The 16809-nt window shown below is 37.6% G+C and overlaps 1 protein-coding gene across 2 annotated transcripts in view; it reads right to left on the bottom strand.

Moving 5' to 3' along the window:
- LOC137392549 (fas-binding factor 1 homolog) overlaps window positions 1-16809 on the bottom strand; it is a 43108-nt gene that overhangs the window by 1068 nt on the left and 25231 nt on the right. For both annotated transcript variants that reach the window (XM_068079017.1, XM_068079018.1), the window contains 12 exons: window positions 15084-15234; window positions 13712-13967; window positions 12126-12281; window positions 11483-11584; window positions 9469-9617; window positions 7892-8098; window positions 6551-6750; window positions 5527-5645; window positions 4950-5072; window positions 4693-4855; window positions 2184-2383; window positions 1303-1549 (listed from right to left, as the gene is read on the bottom strand). In XM_068079017.1, coding sequence (XP_067935118.1) covers window positions 1303-1549; window positions 2184-2383; window positions 4693-4855; window positions 4950-5072; window positions 5527-5645; window positions 6551-6750; window positions 7892-8098; window positions 9469-9617; window positions 11483-11584; window positions 12126-12281; window positions 13712-13967; window positions 15084-15234 — 2073 coding nt within the window. The remainder of the gene's footprint in view (window positions 1-1302; window positions 1550-2183; window positions 2384-4692; window positions 4856-4949; window positions 5073-5526; window positions 5646-6550; window positions 6751-7891; window positions 8099-9468; window positions 9618-11482; window positions 11585-12125; window positions 12282-13711; window positions 13968-15083; window positions 15235-16809) is intronic.

Genomic DNA, 16809 nt, shown 5'->3' with positions numbered 1-16809 from the left:
CACAGCTCTCACAAGCCCTACAGCTCTCACAAGCCCCACAGCTCTCACAAGCCCCACAGCTCTCACAAGCCCCACAGCTCTCACAAGCTCCACAGCTCTCACAAGCCCCACAGCTCTCACAAGCCCCACAGCATCAGACCACTGAAAGGTTCAGTAAAGCATTTTAACCATCATACCCTTCAATTAACTAAGTGGAAAACTCACTTCACAAATAGCTATGTATATGCGATTGTTATGAACGCTTTCAATAAATGAACACATTATAAAACATCGTTGTAGCAATCCAAGCTTATATAATATATCTTTGGTGAGCTGTTCATGCGATTGTTTAGCAGCCCAAATTTATTCTTTATTCGGCAGAAAGTCGTAAGTTTATCGGAAGGTAATCAATCACAAACAACTTGTCCATCCACTAGTAAAGGGTTTGCAGAAAGCTCTAGGTTTATGGCTAAAATAACAATTATTATTTAGTTATGCTTGGAAGTGTTCTCATCAACAGCACATAATTTCCAAAACGTTTTTTAGCATGTTTGGTATTTATGAGCACACCGAAAAGAAAAAGAGATATCTGCTACAAATTAAGAAAAGCTCAGATGTCTTTTTTGTACTATATATTTGACTTGGCAGCTCGTAGACCAAACTTTTGTTTCATTAATCTAGCTTTTTCTCTGATTAGCCACATCACCACTCACGTACTACCAAACAAATTTATTCAAAAGTGTCAGCACTTTAGGGCAGCAGAGCAGTTATAAAAGTCACTGGCATATTTCTGACCAGAAATAAATACAAAGAGCTGGCTAGTGACGCTGCATCAGAAGTTGAGCCAGTAGTCGCATTGTGCTAGGAAACCTGTCCAAGATGTCAACTATGGTATGTTTAAAGACATGTTCTAATCAGATACCCTGCTGCCCCAACTTTGGCATCTGCCATAATCTATCACAAAGACTAATAAATTGAAAAAGAAGCAATCCTTCGTTTTTTGTGACGTCATTTTATCATTGTCGGCCATCTTTACAGACAATTCTATCGTTAAAAACACAAAGCTTTTGCAATAAATTTTTGAAAATGATGCTTTTGTTTGCACTTTTTTATTATAGTATCAAAACAACACCTAAAGGTACTCGTAAATAAAAGAAAAACGATCATTTTCTACAAATATGGCGGCTTTTTTGTGAACGAGCGCGTGTGCAAACGACTTGATGACGTCAAAAGAAAGCGATGGATATGATTGTACTAATTGTTATCCTTTTTTTTGAGGAGATAAAAAAGAAAGACCACAGATAACGATAGCGAGTGACTCACTGAGGCTGAAGTATGGGTTTCGAGTGACTGGCTGCTTACAACCAGCGCAGAGTTGCATGCTCTTTAGCGAGTCTATTTGTTTCCGTTCTCTCGCCAGCTGGAGTCTTTCCTCGGCAAATCTTTTCTCAGCCATCTTCAGCTCCTCTAGTCTGGCAGAAATCTCTGAGAGGCGAGCTTGGTTGGCTGTATCGAGACGGCGCGACTCCATAAGGGCTTGCCTACCATCTCTCTCTTTCTCAACGCAGTCCTGTGAGAAAGTCAGTCAAAGGCATATTACTGCCATTACAGCTGATAAGTCTTGAGAAAATCGTATCTAATACAAATAACTTCGTAATGAAATGAAGTTGAGCAGCTGTAACCATTTTCATTCACCAATGCCTGCAGTAGCCAGGCATGAGACACGCAGTTGTAAATTATTAAAAGGTTGACAATGTCACGAGATGATATAAACCTCATATAAACTAATTGATTAATCATTATGCAATTTTAACAAATACATGACACTAGAAGACATGCCCTTCACGGTCTCTTTGTACTGCAGCAAGATGGGTTGAGCGCTGTTGAAAAAAACTATGTGACACTTTTTTAGTTGTGTGGCATGAGATTTATTGGCTATAATAAGCTTTTAAAAGGTTGTGGTGTTGTCTAATAATACAAACATTATAAAAAAATTTTCTTCATACATTTCGTTGCCCTTAGCAATGATTGTAAAGAATGTTGTCTCGCAAATTACAGTCAAAGAATATTTAGTTCTAAAAATAGATCTTACAGAATCTTTTCAAGACTAGTGATCAGCTAACAAAGAAAAAACAAGTTTATCGATCTGCCTGCTTATGCAGTTACTAATACACTTGGGAGTTTACAGAAAGTCAATGTTTTACCTTGGAGAACGTCTCGATACTATTCATCTCTTTTTGTATCTTCTGAGCCATCTCACCGAGCCGCTCCTGTTCACTCCTCACCATCTCCTGCTCCCTTTCAAGGGCCTTCTGTTCAGCAGCTTGTTTCGCCTCTTGGGCGCTTACGCTCCTCGCTCTCTTCTCTATCTCCTCTCTTTCCTTCTCCAGTGATTCCATCAAACCTATATAGAATGCACCAAAGTGTGTGAGGTGGCCTTATACAGCAGGCAAAGAATAACACTAGCCAATAAAACGGCTGCGCGCCCAACACAGTGCATCCTCAGGCCTCAATGTTCATAGATTGAACATTGGAGAACTAGCTCATAGACACCTTCGAGGCAGCCTCGATTATTAATGCAGGAAATAAACAATTAATCTGGGCCAGTAAACATGTAAGGCAAAATATTTATCAGTAAGGAGTGTGCGAGCAATCCCTACAACATTGAGTATGTCTGCTCATCTCCTCAGAGCTCCTCGCAATGAACACACTAGAAGACATGCCATTCATGGTCTCTTTTTGTACTGCAGTAAGACAGATTTACTGCGGTTGAAAAACTAACCTTGAAAGCCACACATCACATTTTAGATAGATACAAATAAATTAATAAATACAAATAAATTGCTATAAACAGCAAGAGAATTGTTGCACATATAATGGCTCTGTAATCCTGGCTAGACATGTGTAAGTCCAGTGGCAAGGAAACCTCAAAGACTAGCTACATGCCCAGTTGCAGAGAGCAATTTAGGGATTGTCATCCCAGTGAACACCAGCAGCCTTTTAAGGGTATTGAACCTCCAACACATTGTTTATAGATTAGGGGCACTAGACCACTAGGCCAACTCTGATTACTTGTAACAAGGTAACTGGTGTTACACTAGTACTAAGCACTTACTTCCTTATACCAGTAGGTGTACCCCTTCATGATATTAGACTATTGGTTTTGACAGTATTTGGTCACTGCGTAATACCTAATAATACGATTCAACAAGTATAAAATTTACCATAAACATTAAAACAAATTATCAAGTGGATAGCCTCAGAGGTTTGTGAACAATCGCAGCTATATCAAAACTAATGAATTAAAACTTGAATTCAAAAGCATATGAAGGCTCACAAAGGCTAAAGCAATCAATCTAGGAATGAGAAGTAGGTAATTGCATTCCATTCGCTCGTAATTTCCCAACATAAGTAATTATGTAAAAATTATAAATCTGTTATAATAAATTTATTTGTCTGCTAACCAACAAAAAACAAGACCAGCTTTTCTACTACACTTAGCTGTATGACTGTTGTATTAAATAAGCTGATTTTGATAAACAGTCCTGCAGTCAACAGGAGAGAAACATTTCGTCTAACAGATCTAATCAAAGTGCATTTCTTTATACCCATTCACTGGGATGATGAGAACGAATGTTAACAATTAAGATAATTATGAGACGTACTTAGTTTACTTCGCAACTCATCCAAAGAACTACAAGATAAATTGAAATAACAAAATAATATGATTTTGGGCCAAAAAGATTCAGAGTGATGCAATTAAATCAATAAAAAACATTCACCGATATAAAGCAATTTGCTGGCTTTCTTTTACAGCACCTCTATTCGGAGATGGCATGGTCTCACTGAAATGAGAATTGTCTGCCTTATCAACTGATGTAATAACATACAGTAGACGTTCCTATAACGTGAATAATCTGTTTCAAGAACATTTATAGGGATTTTACGTTATACGAACAGTAAGATACATGTAAATTGCCAAATCTGTTGCAAGCTTGTCTCAAACTCACCCTTTAGCCTTTCAAATTGGAAAAAAAACTAAACTTAACTCTTTAGTTTAATGACTGTACAGTAACTGTAGTATTATTGGTTAATGTTTACAACTTTTCATTTTTTTCTTATCACTTACACTTGTTTAGGGTTCACGATTACGGTAATGTTACGATAAGGGAAGCACACACCTTCAATGTACATTTAAATCGATTTTTTTGACAGCAAGATCCAGGCTTCAGAAAAAAGATTTGTATATGTTTAAAATATACAGAAGAATATATACTATAGCAAGAGCGGTGTCTGTCTGTTTGTCCAGGGTTAAAGAATAGGATAAAAGATTGCTTTCAATGAGATGTCAATTCGTGACATTCAGATTGCTAGACTGACACTCTAACACCTGCACCAATCGACCGCCTTTAAGTATTTCTGAATAATTGTACACCTACTTGTTCTCTGTGCTTTACCGTTACACCTGATGGTCTATATAATAGAGACACCACTATACGTCATTTTCTTCTCTCAAGTGCGGCAAGAGAGACAATGATACTTAGGAGGCTAACTATGAGACACTCGTAATTCAAATCAAACTTGAGAACTTGCATCGATTTGACTCTTTACATTGTGTGAAATTTATTATGTAATACAATGTAAAAGCTTTACCTAAATTCTTTACATTATAATTTATGAAATTTACATTTTAGGTGTATCTACTGTACTAACCTTCGTACTTAGCTGAGCCCTGAGAGAGTTTAATCGACTCCTCTTGGTCTCTCTCCGCTGCTACACGCTGATTTACTGTCAACTGTGATCTCTCCTCAGCCAGCAGACGCCGTTCATCAGCAAGTTGCACCATTGCAGTTCTCTGTTCTGCCAGAAATGAATCCTACAACAGAAATAGCATTAGGCAACACAAAACATAGGTGACTGATTTAGCAGTGACATAGCTTAGACATTGGTGAATCATTTAGTAAACAAACCTTGGCACGGTTGAGCTGAGCCCTTTCTTGAGAGAGTTGGTCATTAAGGAGGGTCCTCTCCTGGTCAACAGCAGCCTGTAGACCAGCGAGTTTACTCTTTTCCTGAGATACTGTCCATTTTTCCTGTAATACACACCTCCTATGATACACACACTTCCTATGATACACACACCTCCTATGATACACTCACCTTCTATGATATACACACCTCCTATGATACACACACCTTCTATGATACACACACCTATGATATACACACATCCTATGATATACACACATTCTATAATATACACACATCCTACGATATACACACTTCTTATGGTATACACACCTCTTATGGTATACACACCTCCTATGATATACACACCTCCTATGATATACACAATAGTAAAAATGGTAATTGAAGTTACCAAAGACTCCCCTGCCAATGAATGTAATTTGACTATTAATAAACGTTGAGAATGCTGAGAAATAACTGCTGAAATGTACAGGTTGAACTATCAAAGCTTGGCTGCAAGAGATGTGATTAAAGCCAATGAATAAAACGCTCAATGCAGAGTATCTCCTAAAAACAAACTTGATGGAGTTGTCTTTCCTGCTCTCTAAGCTGTATCTCCATTTTGGCAATGAGCTCTTGCAACCTCGACCGTTCTTTATCATTTTCGTCTTGCTGTCGCTCCAGACACTCTTGCAACACTAAAGGAAAATTGTGAGCAAAAATAAGTCCTTAGTAAAGCTTTTACACAAAATAACGGCTCCCAACTGACCTTGTGTCAGCACCACAAAAGTAAACAGTAACCTTATGAACTAAGATGATAACTTTTTACTGTGTCTTCTTAAGGAAAATGAGAGACCAAACATCCAAAAGCATGAGGATGAATATCTTACAAGCGTATGGTGGTAGCATGCCTACATATATGACACTGTCACCATTATTTAATTCTTTATGAAAGGTTTTTGGGACATTTTACCAAAAAGAAAAACTGTGCGTAAATTGCGGGGAACAAGATAGTTGCTAATTAACTTGTTTTTTTCTAAATCTCTACTAGTGTGAATTCAATTAGTCATTTGAGAGCAGCTGATTTGGTTGATTCCCAAATGGGAAATTTGGTTTAAATACATTTACCAGTACAAGCATGTATCCATCTATGCATGCAAAACTTGTAAGACCAAAAACCAGCTGATGGTTCCATTCAACAATGCACACTCTAAATCATGTGAACCCTACCAGGAATTGTGTTCTCCCTGCAGCTTACGCTGCTAATAATTGGGGTGATTTCATTAACAAAACGACTTCAATTAACCACACCAAATTTTGATACAGTCGAACGAAAAACATTTTGTGGACGATTACCAATGGCAGTAAAAGGTTATCATCAAAACGCTAACAGTACCACTCTAAAATAAGGTTGATACACAAAGCGACACATACTTCATTTTGCTGTGAAATATTCCTCACTTTTATTTAGTCATATTTTTTAAGCTGAAATAAAACATTAAAATAACCTCCGTTGCATGCAATTTCCTCTTCCAGCACACACTGGTAAATCCCTTTATCATTGATTGATTACGGGAGGTACTGATTGAAATGGTGACTATACCTTTGAGTTGCTGGTCTCTGCTGTTCATAGAAAGCTCCCTCTCATCCAGTGTCACCTTATGTGACTTGCCAATGTTGAATTGCAGCGCTGTCAACCCGGCAGCACTCTGTTTCATCTGCTCCATAAGGAACTGCAAGGATTGAGGGTTGTTTGTAGTAGATAGCAAGCCCTCAAGCTCCTGTTCTTTGCTCTTGCGCAATCTGGAATTGCCAATCATAAAGCATTAGTGATCTCAACAGTGCAAAAAGTATATTAGCTAGAAAAGACAACTCCTAAAAAACTCATTATTACTCATTTAGAAACTCAGTTATCATAAAGCGTTGTGTAAAAAGGAAGCAATCAGTCCTAAATTAAGCCATTAAACTTAAATATGTACATTCTTTTTATTAAAATGTGGTAATAGCCAAAATATGTTCTGGAACATTCTGGAGCTAAAGTCGTACAATAGTCAGTTGAACTCATTACCTTACTGTCAAACTTGTATAATCACTGTCACACCAATGTGTAAAAGACGGAATGATAATACACTAGTTGTCAACAATAATGCAAAAGAATCAATTCAACAACCAGTCACTGCTAAAGCAATAGGGCATATCTGCTCCTAAAAAGGTGCTGACAACTCCAAAACTAGCCAGCATATTGATGACCGCGTGTTCTGTCCTATATACATGTACATCATACACGCTTTCATTGTTGTACAACTTTTGCTAAAATTTATAAGACACATGTTCGCTGAATATCTACTTTATGTTCCCTATTTTCTCAACATCTTGTTAGTTTCATGCTCTTCGCATGTTTGCTCGATATTCATTTCTTGTTGCCTTTACATTTGCTTAAAACACTCATTTCTATTGCATGTTTAACTTTCATTCACTGTATGTTTCCTGCATGTTCACCTCATACTCACTTCGTTTTAAATTCCTTTTTACTGCACGCTCACCCCATGTTCATTTCATGTTTACAGCATGTTTACCTCGTGTTCACTCTATTTTTCTGCCATACTCACGACATGTTCACTCCATACTTAGTTTGTATTTACTCTATGTTCACTTCTTGTTCAGTTGTTCAGTCTTATCATTGAGCAAATTCAAAAAAACTGCTGTTTTATGGTTACAACTGATAACATAATTAGAGCATCTGTCTGATGCGAGTATGAATACCATCTCTTAAGATTTCTCTACCTTTAAAAATTTTTCTTGTGAAAAAAGCACCATATTAAGCTTTTTAAGAAAAACTTAGAAACTAGAAGAAAGGTTTGCCCAGGTAATGAATATTTTTACTAGAGAATCATAGACATAGATAGAATCATAGACATAGAATCATAGACATAAATTCACATACACTTCAATGGCTAAGGCATGGTCCTGCTTCACTCGCTCCATTTCCTCCCTGTGCTTGGCTCGGAGTCGGTCAATGTCCATAGATCTGCACCTCTCCAGCTCATCAACCTTCTGATATTGTGCAGCAAGCATTCTCGTCTTCTCCTCTTCAGCGTGTCTCAGCTTGGTAAGACTCTCCGATGACAACTGCTCGATCTCTTCCCTCAACCTGTCCCCATACCATAAGCATGAGCTCTCGCTAATCAGAGCTCCTCGCAATATTGAAAACCGGTGCGCCATTTGCGATTTGGTTAACATAGAGTTTCATTTTGAATATTGGCCGGTATTTTAATGCGATATTGGCGACGACTTCTTAAAGGCTGCTACTGACACAAGAGTTAATACGTGGATTATGATGATGAATTTGAGGGTGTTTATGGACAGATGTAAGTATATTTCAGAGTAATAGTGAGTAAGAGAATGATAGAAACTTAAGTTGATTCAGATTGATGAGAATGTCTAGAAAAGAATTAGAAAGAAATGAATGAATAGGCACTTCAGAAGAAAAATAAAGAATATAACTTTTCTTTGAATAGATTTATCTATGTGAGAAATATGAATTGAATGATAAATGAGTTATATGGTGCCACTGGCAAATGGCGCACCGGTCTTCGATATCGCAATGAAGCAAGCATTAATAAACGCAGATAAATTGCAAAGACTGCAAGTGTTACTGTGAGATGCATGTATAAAAACACAAACTGTAACAAGCTTTAAACGACAAGACAATATTAAATGAAGAAATTAGTTGAAAAATTAAATTGAAAAAACTGGAAATTGGAAATTCTAGCAAAAAAATTGTGTGATGTTTGATAAATGATGTGACATATACACAGACCTACTATAAACCACACATATTTATATACGAAAAACAAAGCATGGTAGTTGCCTTCTTTTTATATAACACCAATCCAAAGCAGGTAATCGTATCTTTTTCACCGGATACACTTCCCTGGAATATAATAACATCAAAAACAATTGTCCCATTTCTATGGCATATAAATTATATAAGTCTTTTGAGAACCTGACGCTATTAAGTTTTTAAAAAAAAGGAATGAAGAAATTATAATAATGGATACAGCTTGAAAACCCATACAGATGAATGATTACAGGCTATTATGGTAATAACAAAGTGCTTATAACCCTGAATCTTGACCAGCATAAAGTAAGATTTGCAGAAATAGCAAACACAATGTCACAAATTATGAAATATTTTCGCTAAACAAAATCCAATATGCTCGTTCTAACCCACTGACACAAGTTAATTGAAAATGGATAGAAAATTTTAACAATCAAAACATAGCCAATTGTCAATAATATTAGCGGATAACATCAACATCGAGAGGACCGCCGTTTAATAATAACTATAGAAGCAAACAGAAAAGCACAACTGTAGTCAGAATTTGAGAATACTATGAATTTTTGCGGTATTCACGCTAGAGGGTTCAGCCATCATTTGCTGACCTTCTACCCTGAAGTTTAGAACACACTACATCACACATGAAACTAGAGTCAAACATAGTCATATGTGTGTCATACCGAAACTCCCTCCTCTGATATGACTCCTCTACCATAAGTATTCTTGCCTTGTTGCTTGTGTCAATGGCTGTCAATTCTTCTTGATGTCTCTTCTTTATGCTCTCTACCAGCGACTCGAGGTGACTCTTCTCATGCTCTAGTCGTCGTACCTACCAGTTCAGTGTAAGTAACCACAAGTAATGGAAGGAACACAGCAACACCAGTCAACTAACCAAATATTAACAGCTGGAACCAAATATTAACAGCTGGAACCAGGTATTAACAGCTGGAACCAGATATTAACAGCTGGAACCAGATATTAACAGCTGGAACCAGATATTAACAGCTGGAACCAGATATTAACAGCTGGAACCAGATATTAACAGCTGGAACCAGATATTAACAGCTGGAACCAGATATTAACAGCTGGAACCAGATATTAACAGCTGGAACCAGATATTAACAGCTGGAACCAGATATTAACAGCTGGAACCAGATATTAACAGCTGGAACCAGATATTAACAGCTGGAACCAGATATTAACAGCTGGAACCAGATATTAACAGCTGGAACCAGATATTAACAGCTGGAACCAGATATTAACAGCTGGAATCAGATATTAACAGCTGGAACCAGATATTAACAGCTGGAACCAGGTATTAACAGCTGGAACCAGGTATTAACAGCTGGAACCAGGTATTAACAACTGGAACCATGTATTAACAACTGGAACCATGTATTAACAACTGTAACCAGCGGAAAACATGGTAATTGCCAAAGGTAGGTTGGCAGCAGAGTACCTGATTAGAACAGAAAGTCCTTTAACACAGTTGACATCTTGGACAGGTTTACTAGCAGTCTGTAACTACTGGCTAAACTTATGATGCAGCTTCACTAGTTAGTTCTTTGTATTTATTACTGGTTAAAGATATGGCAGTGGCTTTTATAACTGCTTTGCTGCCCTAAAGTGCTGACACTTTTGGATAACTTCGTTTGGTAGTATGTGAGTGGTGATGTGGCTAATCAGAGAAAAAGCTAGATTAATGGAACAAGAGTTTGGGCTACGAGCTGCTAAGTCAAATATACAGTACAAAAAAGACATCTGAACATTTATTAATTTGAAGCAGATGTCCGTTTTCTTTTTGATGTGCTCAGAAATACCTAAAACCTATAATAAGTGGTTTGCCTGTTAATATAATATTGTTCTTTATAACAGTGAGCTGTTTCCAGTGGACGATTAAGTCCTATGATAGCTCACATTATCAGCCCTTTATTACCATAAGAAGTAACCACATTACAATAATATTCCTGAAAGTAAAGGAGTGTGCAGTTTGTTAGCAAACTAACAGAAGAGTGATTATGCAAAGCACTTTGTGTGTCAGTCTACTTTGAGTCAGTACAATTTTGGCCACCTGCTCTAGTATGTCTCAGACAATAGCAATAATATAAGCAGTATGAACAGGGATGAAATGAGAAAAGACAGCACAACGCTTCCAATCGGTTGTTACGTGACCTAGATACCATAACCTGAAATGTTTAGTTCAGGCCAGGTAACTAGTAGGGCTATACTACAACAACTATGACGCGGAGAGGCTCTCAATAAATTGGAAACATCTAGACTATACAATGGTAGACGTTCTAACACAAAATTAAAACATCAGGAAATTGTAGCGATTAACAACAAAATAATTGCAAATGCTTGATTTTCATTATAAATATCATTTGCTCAAATCACCATTCTGCATGACAGCAAAGCTACTATTGTAAGCTATCATTTCATGAAGAAACAAGAAGATCATCTTGTGATTCCCACATTTAGAACCAATAAGAATGAGAGCAGATCCAGCGCATCAACATTTATAATCACATGATTGGTCAGATCGACTTTCTCATTTGTACAGCACTCGCATCTGCTATTTAGGCTTAATGTTCTTACAATGTGATGAATTCATACAATGTTTTCCTTCCATGTGGGTGAAAAGTGAAATGATATAGAATAAAACAGAAGGTAATCGATAAGAATTGAAAAGCCTACCTTTCCTTCGAGCTCGACGTTATCCAGTTGTATCTCACTCTGTTTGGTAGCAGTGAGTCCAGTGGGAAAGACAGGAGAAGGACTTATCCCTGATATGGATGCCTGTAAGTCAATCATTTCTACATAATATTAGAAGGTAAGAACCATACTGCTCGTAGTACATTGTAATGTTACATTTTCTTCCAGATAATAACCGCTAAATACACTGGAGGTACTCTATAGCGACTTTTTATACACTCACTTCTATGCACTAATTGACTCTATATTATAGAGTCAAATCATTTGATAATCCACTTGTTTTTAGCACAATGCAGAATCAGCCAAACCGGTCAGCACTAGGCAGGAAGATTGTACTGTGGATTGGAATACCTAAATTGATGCGTATAAAGAAAGTGCAACCAAGTTTGTATTTTGTTTATTATATCAGGGAGCAGACGTGAACTAGTGGTCTAAAATGCCTGACCTACGGAGATTAGATAAAAGTTAAACTCCCAAAAAGTAGTAACAAGATGCATGTCCAACCTTAGATTACTCCCTCTGTCACATCAACCATGCCTGTTAGTCTGTACTCTGACGGCTCACTGGACTTGGTGAGAAACAATGAAAGTTGAATATATGTTGGGTAAAACAAGAGAAGAGGCACCTGTATCTGCTGTTGTTGAAGCATGAATGCCTCCTCCGCTAGCTTCTTCTGCTGCTCCAAGGCAGCCTGCTGCTGCTGTCGCCTTACATCCATCATCTGATTAAACTGCTGTTGCATCTGCTCCATCTGCACTCGGTGCTGTTGTACCAGCGACTCCTACAAACAAAGGTAATAGACATTGCTAATGATTTCCAGTGAATATGTAATCTCGTATGAGCCATTGAGGAACTGGAACTGTATATCATTTGTGAAGAAATCTATGCATACTATCAGTCAGCAAGTCAGCTATTATGATCTCAATTTGCTTTCTACAAAAATAAAGGAGAGTTCTATTAAACATGCTATGTGGGGTTGTAGGATGAGTCTCTTGTCATTAAGTCAGACCGCAAGAGAACCACTAGGGTCAAAGGTTTTTTTCTCTGGAATGGGGGTGTAAAAATGACAGTCTCCTTCATGAAGCACCACATATTTCATGTTGTGCTCCATGTTGATAATACTGGAAATGGTATTAAAGAATGATATAAAAGCCGGATTTACCACAAGGTACAGCACTTATATAGTCTAGCATGAAGTTTTGAGCACTAAATGGCATTTGAGAAAAAATCTACATTGGTAATATTGGAGTGATGTGAAATTTAGTAACACTCAACGGTTAACAAGGTTGCATTATGAATATTGCTCTAACACTATATTCTTACTCAGAGGAAACCCCTTTTTAACTAGCCACCTTTGACCAGCTACTAGATCACTAACGTACATGTGACCATCTCTCTGATTGGTCTATTCTACTGCTCTAAAAAATGTTTACAACTTATCTCCGCAGTGCTATTAGATTACCAATTTTTCTAACACTTTTGTTCAACTCAATCAACAATTCCTGATTTTTGTCTTTTCCTGTTTTGTCTTTTGGCATGTAATAAAAACATCATGTTGTTGATAATTACTAATAGCAATAATAAGTTATACACACATATTTTGCTATAACAAATCAAAGCAAATGATTTTAAATTTCTTAACTGTTCTCAACTTGAATAAGAACATCAAGTACATTGTGAGTTTAACAGTAATATCTGCAATGTCTATACTTAGTTATTGCTTTAGCTAGTAATGATTCTGTATTTAGTCTTGAGCTCTCCTCCACACGCCTGCTTTTCATGCACCTCTTAAAGCCCTCTATTGGCTCTCAGGTACATCATGATGGTGTCATGGCACGTTATTACTCAACTATTCTCATTGACAATGGCCATCAGCTCTTTTTCTTAAAAAAGTAAACTGTTTAACTGATTCCATTTATTTGCTACACCAAAAGATATTGAACTGTGATAGTAAATGCTACATTTAAACATTTAAAATTGAATCTGTACCCTTTACAGACAGTTTGAACTAGCAGATAACCTTGCTTATTGATTCTCATGAATTGCAACAGCCCTTGTAGAGGCTGTAGCAAAAATGAGCCATTTGAATTTGGACTTCACACTATAAAACACCGTTAGAATATTTCTCACTCTCATAAATCCTATGTGTTTTAGATGTAGAGTATGCATAAAAATCAGGCTTTCTTTTGTAGTACTCAATATAATACTCACTTGCTCTTGGTTCCAGGAGGCAGGATCAGTTGGCGGGGCGATTGGAATGGCAACTGGAGCTGCAGCGCCAAACATGGGCTGAAAGGGTGGCTGACTGGAGACAGCGCTAGGCACTGAGGCAGCGGGTTTGTTGGGTAATGGTTTATTCAGATCAAACACGCTGGTCGCGGCTGGGCGAACCTCAAGAGTAGCTGACGGGGTGGTGGTGGGCGTTTCCCAAGGAAGTGTGCTTGCTTTCTCCTGCTGGTTCACTAAGCTAAAAATCAAGCACCATAACATGTTACCCTTACAAAGCTGTTAACACACATAGAACAATCTTTCCTGTCGAATAGGCCTTTGAGTGATGTTAAGGTATGATGTTAAGTTGAGAAATGTTGTTAAGTTGAGGAATGTTGTTAAGTTGAGGAATGTTGTTAAGTTGAGGAATACTGTTAAGTTGAGGAATGTTGTTAAGTTGAGGAATACTGTTAAGTTGAGGAATGATGTTAAGTTGAGGAATGTTGTTAAGTTGAGGAATGTTGTTAAGTTGAGGAATACTGTTAAGTTGAAGTATACTGTCAAGTTGAGGAATACTGTTAAGTTGAGGAATACTGTTAAGTTGAGGAATACTGTTAAGTTGAGGAATGATGTTAAGTTGAGGAATGATGTTAAGTTGAGGAATGTTGTTAAGTTGAGGAATACTGTTAAGTTGAGGAATGATGTTAAGTTGAGGAATACTGTCAAGTTGAGGAATACTGTTAAGTTGAGGAATACTGTTAAGTTGAGGAATACTGTTAAGTTGAGGAATACTGTTAAGTTGAAGGTTGTTGCAGCTGACATTATTTGGTGTGGACTGGTAACAATGTCATAAAATTATCTTCACCAGAGTAATTTCACACGCTTTGCTAAGACATAATAGGCTACTCAAAAACATAAAGGCTATTGAGAAGATCATTTTGTTGTAATTTTCATGCATCAAGCTTCAAGTACAAGTGCATCAAGCACCAGATTTGCATATTCTAATGGGCCGAACAAAGAAAGTTTTTCCGAACAAGGCACTGCTAGAGCCCAGTTCACATTTTTGCCACTAACTCATATGCCAGGCTCCTTGATCACAAAAGACAACCAAGTTTTTGGCAATAATGAAATATCATGTCGACTAAACCAATATTTTCGGCAAGACTGTGACAACGAACAAGCACTGTAAAATGTCTCCACTATGCTCAAAGACAGGTCTCCTTGATTAGAGTTGAACAATTCAAATCGGCTTGTAAACAGATCTATCAAACCCCAAACAGCAAATCCTATTCTTCTACTACCCCTCTATACCGTGAGAACTTGTTAACACGAGCTCATCTCTTGCCAGCAGTTAAAGTACGTCATATCTCTATACCTGAATGTGCCACTCGCTTTAGACCCATCTCCTAGGATGCTGTCAGATGATTTCTGCCTTCTCAGCTTAGCCGTCTTTATCCATTGTTCCGTATCATCATCTTTACTCGGAGCACTGGCCCCCAGGCCAAGCCAGTCCGTGTCGGTGTCGACTACAATGCAAGTAGAAATGCTGAAAAGGATATTATTCTGGAGCAGCCAATACAGACTACAAGGTTCAGGAGTAGTTTACATGTACCGGCGGCATATTAAATATGGCCTTTATGGCCTTTCTGCACAATTTTTATATATTAACATGAGAACGCAGTACAATGATTTGGTATGATCTTAATAGTCAAAACACACATGAATGAAACAGGCAAGGCCAACAAATGAACAACAAACTAAAGACGTTTACTAGATTTTTCTGGGCCAGTATAAATATGTAATGGCCGTGTCTAAAACCTTGACCTTCACTTTGAGAGTGAAGGAACATAAACAACTGCTATTATGAGCATGACTCACGCATTGTCAATCACATGAACCTAAACAACTGCAGAAAAAAATAAAACACAATGGAGCCGGTCCTTATTCTGATAGACTAGTACTCTGGTGGTCTCATGCGCTGTGAGAGATCATCATGAGTAGCAAGTATCTGCACAACTACTCTGCAATGCAGAAGGTGGTTAAGTGATGCAGTTGTTAGTGTGCCTGGCTGCTAAGCTGAATATACGAGATCGATTGCTGTGCGATGCATTTTCCTGACCTTTAAATATGGCTTTGGGCAGATGGACATGGTTCCTATTACACTAAAGGCTAAATGAATGCCCAGGTATAAAAAAAACAGCTTATAAACAGTGGCAGGTAATGTAGTTATCATTGACTAATTTGAGTAAGTTAGTATCCATACTGCTAAACTCATTAATAAGAGCCGTGAGAGCAAGCTTTAGTGACATTGCCCGTAGCACGGAGTAGCTTAGCTATGCGTGTATTTTAACATAGATAATGACTATCTGCCCAGTGAATCCATTGTATCCCATGTAGCTTAATGGGTTAGCTTGTCTCTTTGTGAACAGAAATTCTGAAATCTTCTGCTACACGGATTTTTCACAGCTAGATTTTAATTGCTCTAACTGAACATAAGGTGCACAAAAAGTTAAAAAAAACACTGAGATATATATTTTTTTATATAGATTATTTATTGCTTGTGATGCAGTACATGCAGTACGCTACGCTCTAATGCTTAGGAAATGTATACTGGGTTACTTATTAGCAATTATTAATATCTACAGTTTCTCTTAAGCTAAGGTAACTGCTTTGTACTGACAGTAACTTATGCCAGCTACTAGACATAGTCATCAATCACAACTACTCTTTGTTGCAAGTTCAAATCCCATTTAATGTAATCTTTTTTTCAACATCCAACAGTGGCATCAGACAGGGGAACGGCCACAGCTCTTATTATAGTAAAGAAGACAAGTACCCTGGCAGTCTGGTGTTCAGTGAGAGATCATCAGGTCTAATAATTATGCGCACGTGGTTCAGAAATGTAGTGAGACAGTCGATGGGCGCAGGTCTTAGAGTGTGGGTCTACCAAGGTTAATGCCCCGAGTTCAAATCCCATATGTTGTAATCTTTTTTCCAACCTCCAATCATGGTTTCAGACAGACAGACACAGCTCTTATTATAGTAACGATTACTATACTGTAATGGATAACTGCTGATAGTGCACAAACTAGAGTTACACA

This window comes from Watersipora subatra, chromosome 1 (genome assembly GCF_963576615.1).
Source record: "Watersipora subatra chromosome 1, tzWatSuba1.1, whole genome shotgun sequence".
In the NCBI taxonomy this organism is placed as follows: Eukaryota; Metazoa; Bryozoa; class Gymnolaemata; order Cheilostomatida; family Watersiporidae; genus Watersipora; species Watersipora subatra.
This window is presented reverse-complemented; position numbering and strand designations above follow the sequence as displayed.